General features: G+C 52.8%; 1 protein-coding gene across 1 annotated transcript in view; it reads right to left on the reverse strand.

The window, feature by feature from the left end:
• Positions 1–4781: 4781 nt before the first annotated feature.
• lrp12 (low density lipoprotein receptor-related protein 12) overlaps positions 4782–21292 on the reverse strand; it is a 34709-nt gene continuing 18198 nt past the window's right edge. The window contains exons 2-10 of the mRNA XM_056421865.1: positions 13705–13733; positions 13243–13490; positions 12003–12152; positions 11703–11924; positions 10703–10969; positions 9965–10167; positions 9761–9893; positions 7590–9675; positions 4782–6140 (exon numbers count right to left, since the gene is read on the reverse strand). Coding sequence (XP_056277840.1) covers positions 8776–9675; positions 9761–9893; positions 9965–10167; positions 10703–10969; positions 11703–11924; positions 12003–12152; positions 13243–13490; positions 13705–13733 — 2152 coding nt within the window. The 3' untranslated portion in view covers positions 4782–6140; positions 7590–8775. The remainder of the gene's footprint in view (positions 6141–7589; positions 9676–9760; positions 9894–9964; positions 10168–10702; positions 10970–11702; positions 11925–12002; positions 12153–13242; positions 13491–13704; positions 13734–21292) is intronic.

Below are 21292 nucleotides of genomic sequence, written 5' to 3' on the forward strand. Positions count from 1 at the left end.
AGCCGGGCCACGTGACCTCAGGACCATCATCTTCATGTTGAGGTCCGTCATGAAGCCGGGCCACGTGACCTCAGGACCATCATCTTCATGTTGAGGTCCGCCATGAAGCCGGGCCACGTGACCTCAGGACCATCATCTTCATGTTGAGGTCCGCCATGAAGCCGGGCCACGTGACCTCAGGACCATCATCTTCATGTTGAGGTCCGCCATGAAGCCGGGCCACGTGACCAGGACCATCATCTCATGTTGAGGTCCGCATGAAGCCGGCCCACGGACCTCAGGACCATCATCTTCATGTTGAGGTCCTCATTGAAGCCGGGCCACGTGACCTCAGGACCATCATCTTCATGTTGAGGTCCGCCATGAAGCCGGGCCACGTGACCTCAGGACCATCATCTTCATGTTGAGGTCCGCCATGAAGCCGGGCCACGTGACCTCAGGACCATCATCTTCATGTTGAGGTCCGCCATGAAGCCGGGCCACGTGACCTCAGGACCATCATCTTCATGTTGAGGTCCGCCATGAAGCCGGGCCACGTGACCTCAAGACCATCATCTTCATGTTGAGGTCCACCATGAAGCCGGGCCACGTGACCTCAGGACCATCATCTTCATGTTGAGGTCCGCCATGAAGCCGGGCCACGTGACCTCAGGACCATCATCTTCATGTTGAGGTCCGCCATGAAGCCGGGCCACGTGACCTCAGGACCATCATCTTCATGTTGAGGTCCGCCATGAAGCCGCCACGTGACCTCAAGACCATCATCTTCATGTTGAGGTCCGCCATGAAGCCGGGCCACGTGACCTCAGGACCATCATCTTCATGTTGAGGTCCGCCATGAAGCCGGGCCACGTGACCTCAGGACCATCATCTTCATGTTGAGGTCCGCCATGAAGCCGGGCCACGTGACCTCATTACTTTACTATCATCTTGTTTATGTTCATAAACCGACGTCTCTGTCCAGTTCTGCATCTGGAATGCAGGAAGCGATCAAAAACTCGAGGAACCTTGATGTGAAGTATTCCTTAAACACAACAACAATGATAACCATCATCATATCAATAATCATAATAAATATACACACTCACACAGTCAGCTGGGATCTGAGTACAAGAGAAACGGTTCCAGAGATCATACAAACAGTTTAAATGGCTTCAGTCTGAGGAGGAAATAGAACAAGAGGAGGAGCTTAATGTCACAAAATCAGAATTAAAATATTAATAACAACTTTGATGTCCTTTTATACATTCTGGAGACATGAGACCTTCTGGTTCTGAACCCTCGCGAGTGGTTCTGAAGGTCTGCTGCTGTTCAGTTCTCAACTGTTCGTCAACTCCAACCCTGAGATGGAACCGTTCTGGTTCTCCACAATATGAACCAGAACATTCCATTTCCAGAAGGTTGTCTTTACAGATTGATCCAGATTGTGGTCTGTCCAGACTAATCCAGAAGGTTGTGGTCCAGGTTGTCTGTCCAGACTAATCCAGATGGTTGTGGTCCAGGTTGTCTGTCCAGACTAATCCAGAAGGTTATCTGTACAGACCGATCTCTTTGTAGACTATAGGGTACCCGGTGGAAGAGACCCATGTTGGCTTTACAGTTCAACGAGCCAGATAACGTTTGCTAGCTACATTGGTCACATGACCCTCATCATTCCCTTGGGGTGGGGGGATGGGGTCCCAGGACTCCCAATAGGTCCCAGAATCAGAGTACTTGCATCTTAATGTTCTCATCAGTTTGTTCTGCAGTTAATGAGCAGAAAGAGTTCACGGATGGAGCGAAGGAGCTTCAGGGGAGAGTGACGGCTCTCCTCTCGGCCTCCGATTGGTCTGTTCATCTCTGACATCACTGAGCTAACATTGAATCAAACTAACATGCTAACTGGTGAAGTTGTAGTCCAATCAAAGTTAGCGAGCTGGAGTTGTTTCAAGCATTTGCATGTTACAAGCTAAAGTCAAATCTGGACAGCACAACCTTCATGAAGAGCCCACGAGGCCTCGTACTGTCCATGGAGACATCATAACCTTCATGAAGAGCCCACGAGGCCTCGTACTGTCCATGGAGACATCATAACCTACATGAAGAGCCCACGAGGCCTCGTGCTGTCCATGGAGACATCATAACCTTCATGAAGAGCCCACGAGGCCTCGTACTGTCCATGGAGACATCATAACCTTCATGAAGAGCCCACGAGGCCTCGTACTGTCCATGGAGACATCATAACCTTCATGAAGAGCCCACGAGGCCTCGTACTGTCCATGGAGACATCATAACCTTCATGAAGAGCCCACGAGGCCTCGTACTGTCCATGGAGACATCATAACCTTTATGAAGAGCCCACAAGGCCTCGTACTGTCCATGGAGACATCATAACCTTCATGAAGAGCCCACGAGGCCTCGTACTGTCCATGGAGACATCATAACCTTCATGAGGAGCCCACGAGGCCTCGTACTGTCCATGGAGACATCATAACCTTCATGAAGAGCCCACGAGGCCTCGCATCGTCCATGGAGACATCATAACCTTCATGAAGAGCCCACGAGGCCTCGTACTGTCCATGGAGACATCATAACCTTCATGAAGAGCCCACGAGGCCTCGTACTGTCCATGGAGACATCATAACCTTCATGAAGAGCCCACGAGGCCTCGTACTGTCCATGGAGACATCATAACCTTCATGAAGAGCCCACGAGGCCTCGTACTGTCCATGGAGACATCATAACCTCCATGAAGAGCCCACGAGGCCTCGTACTGTCCATGGAGACATCATAACCTTCATGAAGAGCCCACGAGGCCTCGTACTGTCCATGGAGACATCATAACCTTTATGAAGAGCCCACAAGGCCTCGTACTGTCCATGGAGACATCATAACCTTCATGAAGAGCCCACGAGGCCTCGTACTGTCCATGGAGACATCATAACCTTCATGAGGAGCCCACGAGGCCTCGTACTGTCCATGGAGACATCATAACCTTCATGAAGAGCCCACGAGGCCTCGTACTGTCCATGGAGACATCATAACCTTCATGAAGAGCCCACGAGGCCTCGTACTGTCCATGGAGACATCATAACCTTCATGAAGAGCCCACGAGGCCTCGTGACTGTCCATGGAGACATCATAACCTTCATGAAGAGCCCACGAGGCCTCGTACTGTCCATGGAGACATCATAACCTTCATGAAGAGCCCACGAGGCCTCGTACTGTCCATGGAGACATCATAACTTTCATGAAGAGCCCACGAGGCCTCGTGCTGTCCATGGAGACATCATAACCTTCATGAAGAGCCCACAAGGCCCTCGTATCGTCCATGGAGACATCATAACCTTCATGAAGAGCCCACGAGGCCTCGTACTGTCCATGGAGACATCATAACCTTCATGAAGAGCCCACGAGGCCTCGTACTGTCCATGGAGACATCATAACCTTCATGAAGAGCCCACGAGGCCTCGTACTGTCCATGGAGACATCATAACCTTCATGAAGAGCCCACGAGGCCTCGTACTGTCCATGGAGACATCATAACCTTCATGAAGAGCCCACGAGGCCTCGTACTGTCCATGGAGACATCATAACCTTCATGAAGAGCCCACGAGGCCTCGTACTGTCCATGGAGACATCATAACCTTCATGAAGAGCCCACGAGGCCTCGTACTGTCCATGGAGACATCATAACCTTCATGAAGAGCCCACGAGGGCCTCGTACTGTCCATGGAGACATCATAACCTTCATGAAGAGCCCACGAGGCCTCGTACTGTCCATGGAGACATCATAACCTTCATGAAGAGCCCACAAGGCCTCGTACTGTCCATGGAGACATCATAACCTTCATGAAGAGCCCACGAGGCCTCGTACTGTCCATGGAGACATCATAACCTTCATGAAGAGCCCACGAGGCCTCGTACTGTCCATGGAGACATCATAACCTTCATGAAGAGCCCACGAGGCCTCGTACTGTCCATGGAGACATCATAACCTTCATGAAGAGCCCACGAGGCCCTCGTACTGTCCATGGAGACATCATAACCTTCATGAAGAGCCCACAAGGCCTCCTGTACTGTCCATGGAGACATCATAACCTTCATGAAGAGCCCACGAGGCCCTCAGACTGTCCATGGAGACATCATAACCTTCATGAAGAGCCCACGAGGCCTCAGACTGTCCATGGAGACATCATAACCTTCATGAAGAGCCCACGAGGCCTCGTACTGTCCATGGAGACATCATAACCTTCATGAAGAGCCCACGTGGCCTCGTACTGTCCATGGAGACATCATAACCTTCATGAAGAGCCCACGAGGCCTCGTACTGTCCATGGAGACATCATAACCTTCATGAAGAGCCCACGAGGCCTCGTACTGTCCATGGAGACATCATAACCTTCATGAAGAGCCCACGAGGGCCTCGTGTAGACTGTCCATGGAGACATCATAACCTTCATGAAGAGCCCACGAGGCCTCGTACTGTCCATGGAGACATCATAACCTTCATGAAGAGCCCACGAGGCCTCGTACTGTCCATGGAGACATCATAACCTTCATGAAGAGCCCACGAGGCCTCGTACTGTCCATGGAGACATCATAACCTTCATGAAGAGCCCACGAGGCCTCGTACTGTCCATGGAGAGACATCATAACCTTCATGAAGAGCCCACGAGGCCTCGTACTGTCCATGGAGACATCATAACCTTCATGAAGAGCCCACGAGGCCTCGTACTGTCCATGGAGACATCATAACCTTCATGAAGAGCCCACGAGGCCTCGTACTGTCCATGGAGACATCATAACCTTTATGAAGAGCCCACGAGGCCTCGTACTGTCCATGGAGACATCATAACCTTTATGAAGAGCCCACGAGGCCTCGTACTGTCCATGGAGACATCATAACCTTCATGAAGAGCCCACGAGGCCTCGTACTGTCCATGGAGACATCATAACCTTCATGAAGAGCCCACGAGGCCTCGTACTGTCCATGGAGACATCATAACCTTCATGAAGAGCCCACGAGGCCTCGTATCGTCCATGGAGACATCATAACCTTCATGAAGAGCCCACGAGGCCTCGTACTGTCCATGGAGACATCATAACCTTCATGAAGAGCCCACGAGGCCTCGTACTGTCCATGGAGACATCATAACCTCCATGAAGAGCCCACGAGGCCTCGTACTGTCCATGGAGACATCATAACCTCCATGAAGAGCCCACGAGGCCTCGTACTGTCCATGGAGACATCATAACCTTTATGAAGAGCCCACAAGGCCTCGTACTGTCCATGGAGACATCATAACCTTCATGAAGAGCCCACGAGGCCTCGTACTGTCCATGGAGACATCATAACCTTCATGAAGAGCCCACGAGGCCTCGTACTGTCCATGGAGACATCATAACCTTCATGAAGAGCCCACGAGGCCTCGTACTGTCCATGGAGACATCATAACCTCCATGAAGAGCCCACGAGGCCTCGTACTGTCCATGGAGACATCATAACCTTCATGAAGAGCCCACGAGGCCTCGAACTGTCCATGGAGACATCATAACCTTCATGAAGAGCCCACGAGGCCTCGTACTGTCCATGGAGACATCATAACCTTCATGAAGAGCCCACGAGGCCTCGTACTGTCCATGGAGACATCATAACCTTCATGAAGAGCCCACGAGGCCTCGTACTGTCCATGGAGACATCATAACCTTCATGAAGAGCCCACGAGGCCTCGTACTGTCCATGGAGACATCATAACCTTCATGAAGAGCCCACGAGGCCTCGTACTGTCCATGGAGACATCATAACCTTCATGAAGAGCCCACGAGGCCTCGTACTGTCCATGGAGACATCATAACCTTCATGAAGAGCCCACGAGGCCTCGTGCTGTCCATGGAGACATCATAACCTTCATGAAGAGCCCACGAGGCCTCGTACTGTCCATGGAGACATCATAACCTTCATGAGGAGCCCACGAGGCCTCGTACTGTCCATGGAGACATCATAACCTTCATGAAGAGCCCACGAGGCCTCGTACTGTCCATGGAGACATCATAACCTTCATGAAGAGCCCACGAGGCCTCGTACTGTCCATGGAGACATCATAACCTTCATGAAGAGCCCACGAGGCCTCGTACTGTCCATGGAGAGACATCATAACCTTTATGAAGAGCCCACGAGGCCTCGTACTGTCCATGGAGACATCATAACCTTCATGAAGAGCCCACGAGGCCTCGTACTGTCCATGGAGACATCATAACCTTCATGAAGAGCCCACGAGGCCTCGTACTGTCCATGGAGACATCATAACCTTCATGAAGAGCCCACGAGGCCTCGTATCGTCCATGGAGACATCATAACCTTCATGAGGAGCCCACGAGGCCTCAGACTGTCCATGGAGACATCATAACCTTCATGAAGAGCCCACGAGGCCTCGCATCGTCCATGGAGACATCATAACCTTCATGAGGAGCCCACGAGGCCTCGTACTGTCCATGGAGACATCATAACCTTCATGAAGAGCCCACGAGGCCTCGTACTGTCCATGGAGACATCATAACCTCCATGAAGAGCCCACAGGCCTCGTACTGTCCATGGAGACATCATAACCTCCATGAAGAGCCCACGAGGCCTCGTACTGTCCATGGAGACATCATAACCTCCATGAAGAGCCCACGAGGCCTCGTACTGTCCATGGAGACATCATAACCTCCATGAAGAGCCCACGAGGCCTCGTACTGTCCATGGAGACATCATAACCTTCATGAAGAGCCCACGAGGCCTCGTACTGTCCATGGAGACATCATAACCTTCATGAAGAGCCCACAAGGCCTCGTGACTGTCCATGGAGACATCATAACCTTCATGAAGAGCCCACGAGGCCTCGCACTGTCCATGGAGACATCATAACCTTCATGAAGAGCCCACGAGGCCTCGCATCGTCCATGGAGACATCATAACCTTCATGAAGAGCCCACGAGGCCTCGCACTGTCCATGGAGACATCATAACCTCCATGAAGAGCCCACGAGGCCTCGTGCTGTCCATGGAGACATCATAACCTTCATGAAGAGCCCACGAGGCCTCGTGCTGTCCATGGAGACATCATAACCTTCATGAAGAGCCCACGGGCCTCGTACTGTCCATGGAGACATCATAACCTTTATGAAGAGCCCACAAGGCCTCGTACTGTCCATGGAGACATCATAACCTTCATGAAGAGCCCACGAGGCCTCGTACTGTCCATGGAGACATCATAACCTTCATGAAGAGCCCACGAGGCCTCGTACTGTCCATGGAGACATCATAACCTTCATGAAGAGCCCACGAGGCCTCGTGCTGTCCATGGAGACATCATAACCTCCATGAAGAGCCCACGAGGCCTCGTACTGTCCATGGAGACATCATAACCTTCATGAAGAGCCCACGAGGCCTCGTGCTGTCCATGGAGACATCATAACCTTCATGAAGAGCCCACGAGGCCTCGTACTGTCCATGGAGACATCATAACCTTCATGAAGAGCCCACGAGGCCTCGTACTGTCCATGGAGACATCATAACCTTCATGAAGAGCCCACGAGGCCTCGTACTGTCCATGGAGACATCATAACCTTCATGAAGAGCCCACGAGGCCTCGTACTGTCTAGCTCACGGTGTGGCATTTTACATTTGGGTGGAATGTACGGAGCACAAATCTTCCAATATTCTAAGCAATTTCTTTCTGCTGTATGTTAATTAACTAGCTAACTGTAGGTGTTGTATCAAGGTAGAATGTGTAGTACCAGTCTGTCAGTTAACAGAGCAGCTTTTGTTAGCTAACTGCATGTGTCATACCAGTCAGTTAGCTCGTTAGCTAACTGTATGTGTAGTACCAGTCAGTTAGCTCGTTAGCTTGCTGTATGTGTAGTACCAGTCAGTTAGCTCGTTAGCAAACTGTATGTGTAATACCAGTCAGTTAGCTCGTGAGCTAACTGTATGTGTAATACCAGTAAGTTAGCTTGTTAGCTTGCTGTATGTGTAGTACCAGTTAGTTAGCATGTTAGCTAACTGTATGTGTAGTACCAGTCAGTTAGCTCGTTAGCTTGCTGTGTGTGGTACCAGTCAGTTAGCTCGTTAGCTTGCTGTGTGTGTCGTAGCAGTCAGTTAGCTCGTTAGCTTGCTGTGTGTATCGTAGCAGTCAGTTAGCTCGTTAGCTTGCTGTGTGTGTCATAGCAGTCAGCTAGCTCGTTAGCTTGCTGTGTGTGTCGTAGCAGTCAGCTAGCTCGTTAGCTTGCTGTGTGTGTCGTAGCAGTCAGCTAGCTCGTTAGCTTGCTGTGTGTGTCGTACCAGTCAGTTAGCTCGTTAGCTTGCTGTGTGTGTCGTACCAGTCAGTTAGCTCGTTAGCTTGCTGTGTGTGTCGTACCAGTCAGTTAGCTCGTTAGCTTGCTGTGTGTGTCGTAGCAGTCAGCTAGCTCGTTAGCTTGCTGTGTGTGTCGTAGCAGTCAGCTAGCTCATTAGCTTGCTGTGTGTGTCGTAGCAGTCAGCTAGCTCGTTAGCTTGCTGTGTGTGTCGTAGCAGTCAGTTAGCTCGTTAGCTTGCTATGTGTGTCGTAGCAGTCAGCTAGCTCGTTAGCTTGCTGTGTGTGTCGTAGCAGTCAGCTAGCTCATTAGCTTGCTGTGTGTGTCGTAGCAGTCAGCTAGCTCGTTAGCTTGATGTGTGTGTCGTAGCAGTCAGCTAGCTCGTTAGCTTGCTGTGTGTGTCGTAGCAGTCAGCTAGCTCGTTAGCTTGCTATGTGTATCGTAGCAGTCAGCTAGCTCGTTAGCACAGCAGCAGCAGCTCGTCGTCGCTGCTCTCCGTTTTGCTCGTGGCCTCCAGGCAGGCGTCGGGGATCCGAGCCGTGTGGACCATCCCACAGTGTTCACAGGGGCCGTCCCGCCCTCCCCCGTTTCCGCGATTGTGGCGGGGGGCGTGGCCTGTGGTAGAAGCAGGGTACCGTTCTAGCAGCGTCTGCCGGATGTCGGGGACCGGCGGGGAGGAGGAGTCGAAATCGGAGGCTGGGATCAGGAGCTCCACGTCTTCTTCTTCTTCTTCTCCGTTGTCTCGCTGCTCTCCGGCCTCCGACCCACCGATACCCGTCTCCAGGTGGTGAAGTGGACTGTGATTGGTCCAGTTCTGGTCCTGCCAGTTCAGGCTGGTTCTGGTCAAGTTCCTGGCGAGGCGGTGCAAGTTCTGGGCCAGTCGCTGCAGGGCAGAGGTGGGCGGAGCTCGGAACTCTGAGGCATAGCTGTGACTTTCAGGATCTGGACTGGGAGTTACCACGGGGGCGGGGCTTGATGCGGCCGGGTTCTCTCTGAGCCGATCAAGACCTTGCCTACAGGTGGGCGTCGGGGTCACGGAAGTCGTCACAAACACGACGGCTTCCACCGCGGCGGAGGGAGGTGTCTTTTGGGGAAGGGGCGCGACCGGCCCGCCCGCCGCGCCCAAGCCTCGCTCGCCCTCTGCGTCCGGATCGTCCGAGTCCGGAGACGGCAGGTCTGAGCTCACGGTGCCGTCCTCCAGGTCAGCAGAGACCAGCGCCAAAGAACCGGACCGCCGTGACCGCGAGAAGGGGAAGAGGCGGTGCCACAGGCTGCTGCGATGGCCAGAGGAAGGCAGTCTCAGGGAGGTGAAGCCGAGCTGAGAGCGCACAGCCAGGCGGAGGTTCTCCAGGACGGAGGCCTGGGGAGGAAGAAGAGCACAAGATGACCTCTCGTGCCGCGCAGCCGACGCTGGGCAGCAGGCATTCCCATCCAGGCGTCTGTACCTGGCTCCCAGAGCACACTGGGAAGTCCTCCACCGGCGGGATCAGACCCTGGGCGATCAGCTGACCATAGGAGGGCGGGGCTTCCCTCCGAAGCAACTCTGCTTCCACTCTGGACAGCTGGGTCTCAAATGACCTGCAATGACCAATCACACGCTGGAACACGGCGCTCACAGAGCGGTGGCCGATCGGGGACGAGGCTCTCACCTGCGTTCAAACATGCGCAGCGAGTAGAGCTTGCAGGTGCAGCCGAGGGCGATGACCAATAGGAGGCCACAGATGAGGCTGCCGATGACGGCGGCGGTGATGACCCGCGTGGGAACGATGACGGGACAGCTCTCCTCGTCGCTGCCGTCGCCGCAGTCGTCCTGAGCGTCGCACACCCACGACTCAAACACGCAGCGGTTGTTCTGCAACAAGGTCAGAGGTCAAAGACCTCCTTCTGTTCCGACAGGAACACAGAAACTTGTTCCGGATTTAACGCATTTGTTGAGCATATTTACTGGTTGCTGCAACGCTTACTCAGCAATTATGAGTTGTAGTTCTTTTTCTGCCTCTTCAAACATATATACATATATAATATATGTATATACATATATATATGTATATATATATAATATATATGTATATATATAATATATGTGTATGTATATATATGTGTATATGTATGTATATATATAATATGTATGTATATGTATATACATCTATTACATATGATGTATTTGAAGACACAGGCAGCTGTCTCTATAGAGACTCCCTTGTTCCAGGAGGACACATGTCATATCAAGAGGAAGTAGAGCTCCTCTGTGGAATGGGTTGACGGGTCGGGAGTTGTGGCGTATGAAGAGAATACCCTCAGGTTCTAGTGGGAGTTCAATATTTTGGGAATTGGTCTCCAAGTTCTTTACTTTCCTCGTTGAATATTGATCATCTGGCTGTTGGTACCTTGCAGTGGAAGTTTCCGGGCTGGCAGAAGAAGCAGTTCTTCTCGTCAGAACCGTTGGGGCAGCGGTTCTGATAGTTGCAGCGGTCCGATCGGGGGTAACAGGCGCCGTTTCTGGAACAGGGAAACTCCTCCTCCTGACACGTGGAACAGTTGAGCTCATCCCGGCCGTTGGGGCAATGCCAGTACCCGTCACAGCGCTGCTGCTCCGTGTAACAGCCCCAGTTACCGCCACAAGGGACCTCCCACGGAAGGCAGAACCCGTCCACCTGCAGAGCCGAGGGACAGCAACACGTTGAACAGAACCAGGCACAAGTCCAACCGTCAAACAGAACCCGTCCACAGGAAGAGGAGAGGGACGAGACACAGAACCAACCCGTTGACACACCGACACCACGGGTCACTGGCCATCCGTCCAGCTGCAGGTCAACGGACACTCGTGTGGCTGCACTTCTCCAGAAAAGGTTTCACAATGCGCCATGCAGCAAATGCAACACAATCATTGAACGTGACACGTCACGTTCAATGAAGCATCCGGCAACATGTGCCATCCATTTCAAAGTGGAGGCATGGTGAGCCCCGACCAGGGCCCGGCCGGGAGCTCCCTGGTCCAGTCGATGGTGAGAAGAGCAGCCTGGGCTCAGATTGGCACCGGAACGTTGACTGGAAGTCTTGCGTTTATAAAAGTAGGCCGACAAATAATAAATTAAGCATTATAACCATGTTTAAGCTCGCTCTGAGCTAGCCTCCGAGCTACGAGCTACAGTCTGAGACCTGTTTTCTGTCAGTGCTCCATGAGAGTGGCTTGCCCAGGGAATCTGGCCGTAGGGGTTTTAACGTCGTCTTCGTCCATCGACGTTTTGTGCTTCTAATTTTGAAGTATCGGTTCATCACCGTTTAGGAACCGGTATCGTTTTAAAAGTACCGGTTTAGCACCGGTATCAGAAAAAACCCTATTTCACCGAACACACAAATAACCATGAGCAGGTGAGACCGGCTCACCTGGTAGGTGACGTTGAAGCCTCTGGCCGCGTTGACCTTGTCGGCGTAGAAGTGAACTCGCAGCTGACCGGAGGATGAAACCACAGCGACCGGCGCTCTGGAGTCGAAGGCGGTCAGCACCCTGAGGAGGCGGCGAGGGTTCTCCTCCAGGCCGTCGTACACCTTGACGTAGTCGCCGTAACCCGTCCCGTCCAGTTTGAAGTCAGTAAACCTCAGGACCACCTGCCGAGGAGGAAGGACGCCGGCGTTACTCTGGGAGATCAAGGAGAAGCTGGAAGGAGGACACAGGTCAAAGGTTACCTTCCTGTGGTCTCCCGTGTTGATCAGCCACGTGCAGTTACTTCCTGGAGGGTAAAAGTCGGGGTAGTTTGGAGAGCTGAAGGAGCCGTAGAAGTTCCTCAACCACTCTCCACAAGTGGGAACGTCACAGTCGATTTCATCCCCGAGGTCCTGGGTCAAGACAAAGACATCGGAGAACACATCAAAACGTCATCCAGAGCTTCTGGCATGCTTTCAACGGACATTCTGGCCAATTGTCGAACCCAGATTGGGGGGGGGGGGGCACACTGGTGCTGGAACAACTGAGCAGCAGTGATCCAGTCTACGTGTTGGCCTAGAGAAGTTGTGATCAGGGGTTCCTTTGGGAGACTCAATGCCGGCCTCCAGCTGTCTGTCTGGGACACAAACTCTCTAGATGCAGGTGTCCCTCACGCTGCATGGTACCACCATTTGGATTATTGGATTATTTAGCAGCGGCCAGTTCAGGAAACCAGCCGATTGATCCCCGTCTGTCCTTTTGGCTTCAGTGTTACACGAGAAGAGAACAGGGGCAGTCGTCAGATCCAAAATAAAAAAGGATGAACAGATTATGAAGGAGATTGAGGAGAACAGCAACCAGCAGCCAACAGGTCCCAAACCTGAGGACATGCATGGTGCGTAGAAATGAATACCAACCGTCACGATGAAGGAGCAGGATCGCTTCTGACCAATAACGGGATCCATGGGCAGACAAGGAGTCCATTCGAAGAGACATGTTCATATTCAAATGCACCATTGGTTCTTTTGTAAAAAAGGTTTTGGTGGTTGACAGCACCCGATATTGATCTGGATCAGATGGTGGGGGAGGCCCCCGAACTGAAGGTGACCTGGGAACCTCTGGCTGAGGACCCTCTGACGACCCCTGAGGAACTTCCCATGCATCAGACTGGAATCGGACTGAGCCGTGTCCAGAGGCGGCTCCGAGGTCATCGGTGGCCTGAGAACACGCTGGAGGAGGCGGGCCAGAGGTCTGGGGAGCAGACAGGTCCCGGTTGGCCTGAAGAACTGCAGCTGCCGAGTTCGCCGGCAAAAATCTTGTTGTGGGAGGAGTTATGGGAGACCGGCAAGACGTTCAAACCGTGAAACGACCCGGAAAGGGAAAGCAGGGGAGGATGAGCATGGCTCAAGTCATCTCACACCAGAGGAGCTTCTCTCAAAGAGGACTCGCGATGCCTCATCATGCTGCGGTCACACGTGGTGGCCGGCGTCGGACGTTTGTTACCTGGCAGTCGATGCTGCCGTCACACCTCAGGCTGTGGGGCAGACAGGTGTAGATCCGGGTGTAGCGGGACAGGCAGGGGAACTGGTTCAGACTGCAGGGCTGGAAGGAGAAGGGAGACTCGGCGCACAGATCCTCGTCAGAGTTGTCTCCACACTCGTCCATGGAGTTACAGCGCCACCGATCTGGGACGCACTTCCCGTTGGAGCAGTGGAACTGGTCCACGTCACAGCTGGAGACCTCTGCTTTACCTACAACAGGAGATTATTCATTAGGACTTTAAACAGCCTTACTTAATGACACCATCAAACTGATCGGGACTCTTTACATATTTCCAATATCTTCTGCTTCAGAACTGTGGACATCCAGGAGGTTCTGCTGATCAAAGTCCAGACAGGGACGTGTGTTAAGCCCCCCGAGAACAAGAGGCCCGTGAACCCGAGCGGCCGACACTCCAGTCCTCACCAGTGATGTAGGACAGCCGGAAGCCTTTCCTTGGATACACTGAGCCCTTTTTCCCTCTCTCTCCTTATGGCGTTTAGGGACCCCCCCTCCCCTTTTTTCCCCCCCCCCCCCCTTTTAGGGGAAGGAAAACCTGAGCCCTCCCCCCTTTTCCCTTGGGAAACCTAGCCCCCCCTTTTTTCCCCTCCTTTTCCCCCCCTTTAGGGGGAATACACTGAGCCCCTTCCTCCTCCTTCCCAGGCCCCCAAAAACCTTCCCCCCCTCCCTTTTTTAATAAACCCCTTTTCCCCTCCCCTTTTCCCAAAATGGCCCCTTTCCTTTTTTTTCCCCCCTCTCCCCTTTTTTTTGGGGGGGGAAAACTGAGCCCCCTCTCTCCTTTTTTTCCCCCTTTTCCCTCCCCTTATGGCGAGGTACACTGAGCCCCCCTCTCCCCCTTTTTCCTTTGGGTCCTGACCCTCCCCTCTCCTTATGGCGAGGAAACTGAGCCCCTCCCTCTCTCCTTATGGACGTTAAAACCCTCCCCCTTTTCCCTTTCCCCTTTTTGGGTCCTTTCCCTTTCCTCCCTCTTTTTCCCCTTAGGGGCTTTGGATCCCAACCCCTCTCCTCTCCTCCTTTGGCGCTTGGATAACTGGCCCTCTCTTTTTCCCCTTAGGAAACCTATCCTTCCCCTCTCCTTCTTCCTTTACCCCTTTCCCCCCTTTTTTTCCCTTTTTCCCCCTTATGGACGTTTGGAAAACCCTCCCCCTCTTTTTCCTTGGGAAACCGACCCTCCCCTTTCCCCTTTTCCCCTTTTAGGATACACTGAGCCCCTCCTTCCTTATGGGGGAACACTGAGCCCTCCCTTTTTTTCTTAAAAGAGTTTTTTTATCCAAAACCTGGCCCCCTCTCTCCTTCCTTGGGAAACCTACCCCCTTTTTTCCCCCTTTCCTTAATAACGGCCCTCCCTCCTCTCCCTTTCTTGGGAAACCTGGCCCCCCTCCTCTCTCCTTATGGCGTTGGGAAACACCCTCCCCTTCCTCCCCTCTTCCATGGACTTTGGATACACTGGCCCTCTCTCCCTCTCCTTTTTTGGAACCTACCCTCCTCTCCCTTTTTTGGACGAGGAACACTGAGCCCCTCCTCCCTCTCCTTATGGGCTTGGAAACTGACCCTCCCTCCTCCCTTTTTTGGAAAACCCTCCCTCCTCTCCCTTGGGGGGAAGGAACACTGAGCCTCTCCCCCTTTTCCCCTTATGGACGAGGAACACGGGCCCTTTTTTCCCCCCTTTTCCTCCCCCCTTTTTCCCCTTTTTTGGAAACCTTCCTCCCTTTTCCCCTTTGGCCCTGGCCCCTGACCCTTTCCCCTCCTCCCCTTATGGCAGGATACACTGGCCCCCCCTCCCTTTCCCTTAGGAACCAGCCCCTCCCCTTTTCCCTTTTTAGGAAAATTTTTCCTAGCCCTTCCTCCCCTTTCCCCCCTTTGGGGGAAATACACTGAGCCCTCCCTCCCCCCCTTCCTTTCCCGGAAACCTAGCCCCTCCCTCCCTTATGGCCTTAGGAAAAACCCCTCCCCCTCCTTTCCCTTAATAACCCCTCCCTCCCCCTTTAATTTGGAAACCGGCCCCCCTTTCCCCCCCTTTTTAGAAAACCCCCTCCCCTTTTCCCTCCTTATGGAGTTTAGGAACACTGAGCCCTCCCTCTCTCCTTATGGACGTTTAGGAAACTGAGCCCTCCCCCCTTCCTCCTTATGGACCAGGAACACTCCCTCCCCCCTTATCGCTTAGGTCAGGGCCCCTCCCCTCCCTTTTAGGACCAAAACCCTCCCTCCCCCCCTTTTTAGGCTTAGGATACACTGAGCCCCCCCCTTTTCCCCTTAGGCGCGGAACATCCCTCCCCCCTCCTTATGGCGAGGAACACTGAGCCCTCCTCCCCCTTTTTAGGCCCTTTTAAACCTCCCCCCCTTTCCCCTCCTCCCCTTTCCCTTTTAGGATACACTGAGCCCCCCTTTTCCCTTTTTCCCCCCTCTCCCCCTTTGGCGTTTGGAAACCCCCCCTCCCTTTTTTATTTTGGGCCTTTCCCCCTCCTCCCCCTTTTTGGGTTTAAACCCGGGCCCTCCTCTCTCCCCTTATGGACGCAGGATACACTGAGCCCTCTCCTCCTCCTTTGGGGGTTTTTAAAACCTGGCCCCTCCCCCCTTTAGGGTTTAATCCCCCTCCCCCCTCTCCTTATGGACGTTTAGGAACACTGAGCCCTCCTCCCCCCTCCCCTTTTTTCCAGGATAAACCCCCTTTCCCCCTCCCCTTTTCCTTGGGAAACCTTTTCTCCTCCTCTCTCCTTGGAAAAACCTCCCCTTCCTCCTTTGGGGAAGGATACACTGAGCCCCTCTCCTCCTCTCCTTAGGACGCCCCAGGCCTCCCCCTCCCCTCCTTTTTCCCCCAAAACCCCCCCTTCCTCTCTCCATGGCAAATCCCTGAGCCCTCCTCCCTCCTTTCTTAGGAAACCTAGCCCCTCTCCTCTCCCCTTTTTATAGTTCCTCCCTTCTCCTTTTTAGGATAAAACTCCCTCTCCTCCTCTCCCCTTTGGGGGAACACGGGGCCCCCCCCTTTTCCCCCCTCCCTTTCCCTTTCCTATTTCCCCCCCCTTTAGGCCCTTGGAACCTCCCCCCCTTTTTTTCCCCCTTAGGCCCCGGGCCCCTCCCTCTCCCTTTTCCCTCCCCCTTTCTTGGGAAACCTGGCCCCCCCCCTTGGAACCTCCCCCTCCCCTCTCCTTATGGACTTGGCACTGAGCCCCCCTTTCCCCCTTTTGGGCCGGAACACCCCTCCCCTTTTTTGGGGTTTAAAACCCCCTCTCCTCCCCTTATGGGTTTAGGATACACTGAGCCCCCTCTTTTTTTCCCCCCTCCTCCCCTTGGGGGGTTTTCCCCCCCTCCTCCCCCCTTTTGGCTTTGGAACACTGACCCCTTTCCCCTCTCCTTTCCAGGAACACTGAGCCCTCCCCTCCCCCTTTTTTGGGGATTTTGGAACACTGAGCCCTCCTCCTCTCCTTTTTTTCCCCCTTTAAAACCTCTCTCTCCTCTTCCTTGGATAAGACCCCCCCCTCCCCCTTCCTTATGGCGTTTAAAGACCCCCCTCCTTTCCCCTCCCTTCCTCTTTTTTTTAAAGGCCCTAGCCCCCTCCCCCTTTCCTTTTTCCCCCCCTTTTTAGGGCCCCGGGATACACTGGCTCCTCTCCCTCTCCCTTATGGGGAGGTAACCCTCCCCTTTCCCCCCTCCTCCTTAGGGGGGAAACCGGCCCCCTCTCCTCCCCCCTTTGGGAGGATACACTGAGCCCCTTCTCCTCCCCCTTAGGACTTTGGGCCCTCCCTCCCCTCCCTTTCCTTAGGAAACCGGGTTTTCCCTTTCCCTTAGGCCCTTTCCTCCCCCCTCCCCTTTCTCCTTTCCCCAGGAAAGATTTCCCCTCTCCCTCTCCTTATGGACTTTTTTAAAAACCCCCTTTCCTCCCCTTCCTTTGGGGGGTTTCCCCCCTTTTTTCCCCACCTTTCCTTTTCCCTTTTCCTCCCTCCTTTTTGGACGTTGGATACACTGAGCCCTCCCCCCTCCCCTTAAATTTAGGAACACTGAGCCCCTCTCCTCTCCTTTCCCTTAGGAAACTAGCCCCCCCCTCCTTCCTTAGGACCGGAACCTCCCCCTCCTTCCCTTTGGGAATCCCCCCCCTCCTCCTTTTCCCCTTAGGAAATACCTCCCTCTCTCCCTTATGGACCTTTTTTCCCCCTTTTTTTTTGGGGGGCCCCTTTCCCTCTCCCCTTTTCTTGGTACACTGAGCCCTCCTCTCCCCTTTTGGCGAGGATACACTGGCCCCCCCCCTCCTCCTCCTTATGGACGTTTAGGAACATGGTTTCCCCTCTCTCCTCTTTAGCGGAAAAGACCCTCTCCCTCTCCTTTCTTAGGCCCCCCCCCTTCCTCTCCTTTCCCTTTTCCTAGCCCCTTCCTCTCCTTTCCTTAGGCCCGGTTTTCCCTCCTTTTTTCCAATAGCCCCTTTTCCCTCCCTTTTTCCCTTTTTCCCCCTTTTCCCCCTTTGGGAAACCTAGCCCCTTTTCCCCCTTTCCTTTCCTTGGGAAACCTGGCCCTCCCCCCTCCTCTCCTTATGGCGTTTAGGATACACTGAGCCCTTTCCCTCTCTTTTTTGGCAGGATCACTGAGCCCCCCTCCCCCTTTCCCAGGAAACAGACCCTCCCCCCCCTTTCCCTTTTTTGGTTCCCCCTTTTCCCCTCCCCCCTTATGGCTTAGGATACACTGAGCCCTCCCCCCCCTTTTCCCTTTGGACGAGGATACACGGCCCCTCTCTCTCCTTTTTGGGAAACCTAGCCCCCCCCTTAGGCCTTTTCCCCCTCCTTTTTTTAGGAAAAACCCCTCCCCTCTCCCTTTGGGGGAACCTAGTCCTTTTCCTTTTTTTGGATTTAATACCTTCCCCCTTCCCCCTTTTTGGCCCCGGGGTTCCCCCTTTCCCTCCCTTTCCCCCTTTTCCCTTTGGCCGGACCCCCTCCCCTTTTCCCTTTGGGTTTTAAACCCCCCTCCCCTCCTTTTGGGGGAATCCCCCCTCTCTCCTTATGGGAAACACTGAGCCCCTCTCCTTTCCCTTAGGGTTTCACTGAGCCCTCCCCCTCCTTAGGCCTTTGGGAACCTTTTCCCCCTCCTTTCCCTTTTTTGGCCTCCCTCCCCCCTTCCTTATGGACAAACCCGGCCCCTCCTCCCCCCATGGCCCTTGGGGTACACTGAGCCCCCTCTCCTTTCCCTTGGGGGGTTTTCCCCCTCTCCCCCTTCCTTATGGACGCAGGTACACTGGCCCCCCCTTTTTCCCCCGGGAAACCTGAGCCCCTCCCCCCTTTCCCCTTATGGAAGGAACACGGCCCCCTCTCCCCCTTTTCTTTATCCTGGCCCCTTTTTCCCTCCCTTTCCTTTTCCTACCCCCCTTTTTTTTGGGGGCCTCCCCTTCCCTTTTTATACAGGTCCCCCTCTCCTTTTATGGACGTTTAGGAACACTGAGCCCTCTCCTTTTTTCCTTTTCCCGGTCCTCCCCCTCCTTTCCCTTAGGATTTGGTTTTTTCCCTTTTTGGCCGGGTTTTTCCCCCCTTTTCCCTTGGACCTTTAGGAAAAATTTTTTTGGTTCCCTTCCTTTTTTATTTAGGAAATGATTTTTTCCCTCCTTTGGATTTTAAAACCACCCCTCCTTTTTTTGGCCCCGGGCCAACCCTTCCTCCCCTTAGGGCCCCGGGTCCTGACCCCCTTTTCCCCTCCGGAAATTTTTCCCCCCCTTTTTTACCCCCCCAAAGGGAACCCCCTTTTTTTGGGTTTTCCTGAGTTTCCCCTTTTCCCTTCCCCCCCTTTTGGAGGGTCCTGACCCTTTTTCCCTTTTATGGGGAAAAACCCCCTTCCCCCTTTGGGACAGGTTGGGGCCCCCCCTCTCTCCCAAATTTAGGTCCTGACCTTTTCCTCCCCCTTATTTGGGGCCTGATTCCTTCCTCCTTTGGGACTTTGGGCCTGACCCCTTTTCCTTTTAAAAACCTAGTTTCCCCCCTTCCTTTTTTATACGTTTTCCCTTTGATTTTCCCTTTTAACCCTTTGGAACCCTTCCTTTTTAGGCCCGGGAACCTGACCCTCCCCCTTTTTCCCCAGGGGGGAATCCGGCCCCTCTCTTTTTCCCCCCAAAACCCTTTCCCCCCTTTTAAACCTGACCCCCCTTTTCCCCCCCTTTTAATTGCCTTGGAACCGGCCTTTTTCCCCTTTTTTAGGGGACACTGGCCCTTTTTCCCCCCTGGGGCCCTAAAACCCCCCCCCCTCTTTTAGGGCCCTTGGCCTGACCCCTTCCCTCCCTTCCTTAAAACCCCTTTTCCCCCCCCCTTCCTACCAAACCCTTTTTCCCCTTTCCTTTTCCCCTTTCCTTGGACCCTGACCCCTCTCCCTTTTTTAAACCTGATTTTTCCCCCTTTTAACTTGGTACCTCCCCTTTCCCCCTTTTTTGGGTTTAAAACCCCCTTCCCATGGGTTTTTAAAACCCCCCTCTTTTTCCCTAAAAACCCTGGCCCCTCTTTTTCCCTGTCCTCCCCTTCCTCTATGCCCTAGTCCTAAACCCTTTCCCCTAGGATAATCCTGACCTTCCTCTCATGAACCGGCCCCCCTTTTTTGAAGGCCCCTTTCTTTTTTTTTTCCCCCCCCCCTTTTTGACCCCTTTTCCCCTCTTTTTTTTTGTTCCTGACCCCCCTTTTCTTTAGCCGGTTTCCCTTTTTGACAGTTAAATTTTTAAAACCAAATTTTCCCTTTTCCTATTAATCCGGGTTTTTCCCTTTTTTACCATTTTCCCCCCCTTTTTGTGTTTGGGCCCTTGCCTTTCAAAAAGACCCTAAAAAAAACTTAAAAGAAAAAAAAATTTTTAAAACCTCTTGAACCCATTTCCCCGAGGGAATTTCCCTTGACCCCATCCCGGGCCGGCCCGATGGCCATTGGCCCTTTGACGTTTTCCGGACCCCGAGGCTAGTTTTCCCTTTGGGACCCCGTCCGCCCTGTATCAGATTTTTGGGGGCCTCTGTGTTTCCGTTTTTTAACCCTATCCCGCCCCGAACCCTTCCCCCCAAAGATACCGAATTTTTCCCTTATCTTTTTTTCCCCCTTTGTATTTGCAAAATGAAAGGGCCCCGGGCCCTTTTTTTCCCAAGCTGTTAAAAAAGGGTTAAACCCCTTCCCTTTTTTTTGGGCCCCTAAAATTTTACCCCCCCTGCTTCCCTTAAATTTTTTAATTTTATTTAATTTTCCTATAATTGCCTTTTTCTACCCGAAAGTTTTAAATCCCCCTTTAAAATTAATTTTTTAATATCCGTTTTTTAAAGAAATTAAAAAAAAATTTATGGCCTTTTAAATTTTTAAACCTTCCCGAATAAATGAGTATTATCGGCCAATTTGGGGGTTTTTCCCAGGTTAAAACCCCCCCCGGGTTTTACCCTTGTCCCCAAGAATGTTTGGAAAAAAATTCCTAACGTAAAACCCACCCGGGCCTTTTAAAAGCCACCAAAGTTCCCCCCGGAAACCGGGGAAAAAATGCGGGGGAAGGACCCCCCGGTTTTTGGCCTAAGGTTGAAAAAAATATCAATTTTTTTAAACCCTCTTTTTCCGAAAAAATTTCCCCCGATACCCAAATAAGTAAAAAAAATTTGGGGTTTTAACCCCTTTTTTTAGAAAAAACCCCTTTTTCCCTCAGGACATTTAAATGGCCCCCTTTCAAAACGTTAATTTTAATTAAACCCCCCCTTTTTTCCCTTTTTTGGGGGTTACCCCCTTTTTCCTTTACGCCTTTCCGGGCCCCCTTTTCTTTACAAAATTTACATGGTTTTTCCAGGGGAAAACCCCCCCCCAAAAAAGGAAAAAGGGGGAAAGGGATTTTTTTAAATAAAAAATAGGCCCCCCTTTATAAAAGGAACACTGAGCCCCCCCTTCCGGGACTTTTGGTAACGAGCCCCCCCTCTCTTTATGGGCAGGTACACGCCCCCTTCCCCCTCTCCTTTGGGGGTAATGAGCCTTCTCCCCCTTTATCCCCCGGAACACCCCCCTCTCCCCCTTTGGAGTT

Source organism: Pseudoliparis swirei, chromosome 1 (assembly GCF_029220125.1).
Source record: "Pseudoliparis swirei isolate HS2019 ecotype Mariana Trench chromosome 1, NWPU_hadal_v1, whole genome shotgun sequence".
In the NCBI taxonomy this organism is placed as follows: Eukaryota; Metazoa; Chordata; class Actinopteri; order Perciformes; family Liparidae; genus Pseudoliparis; species Pseudoliparis swirei.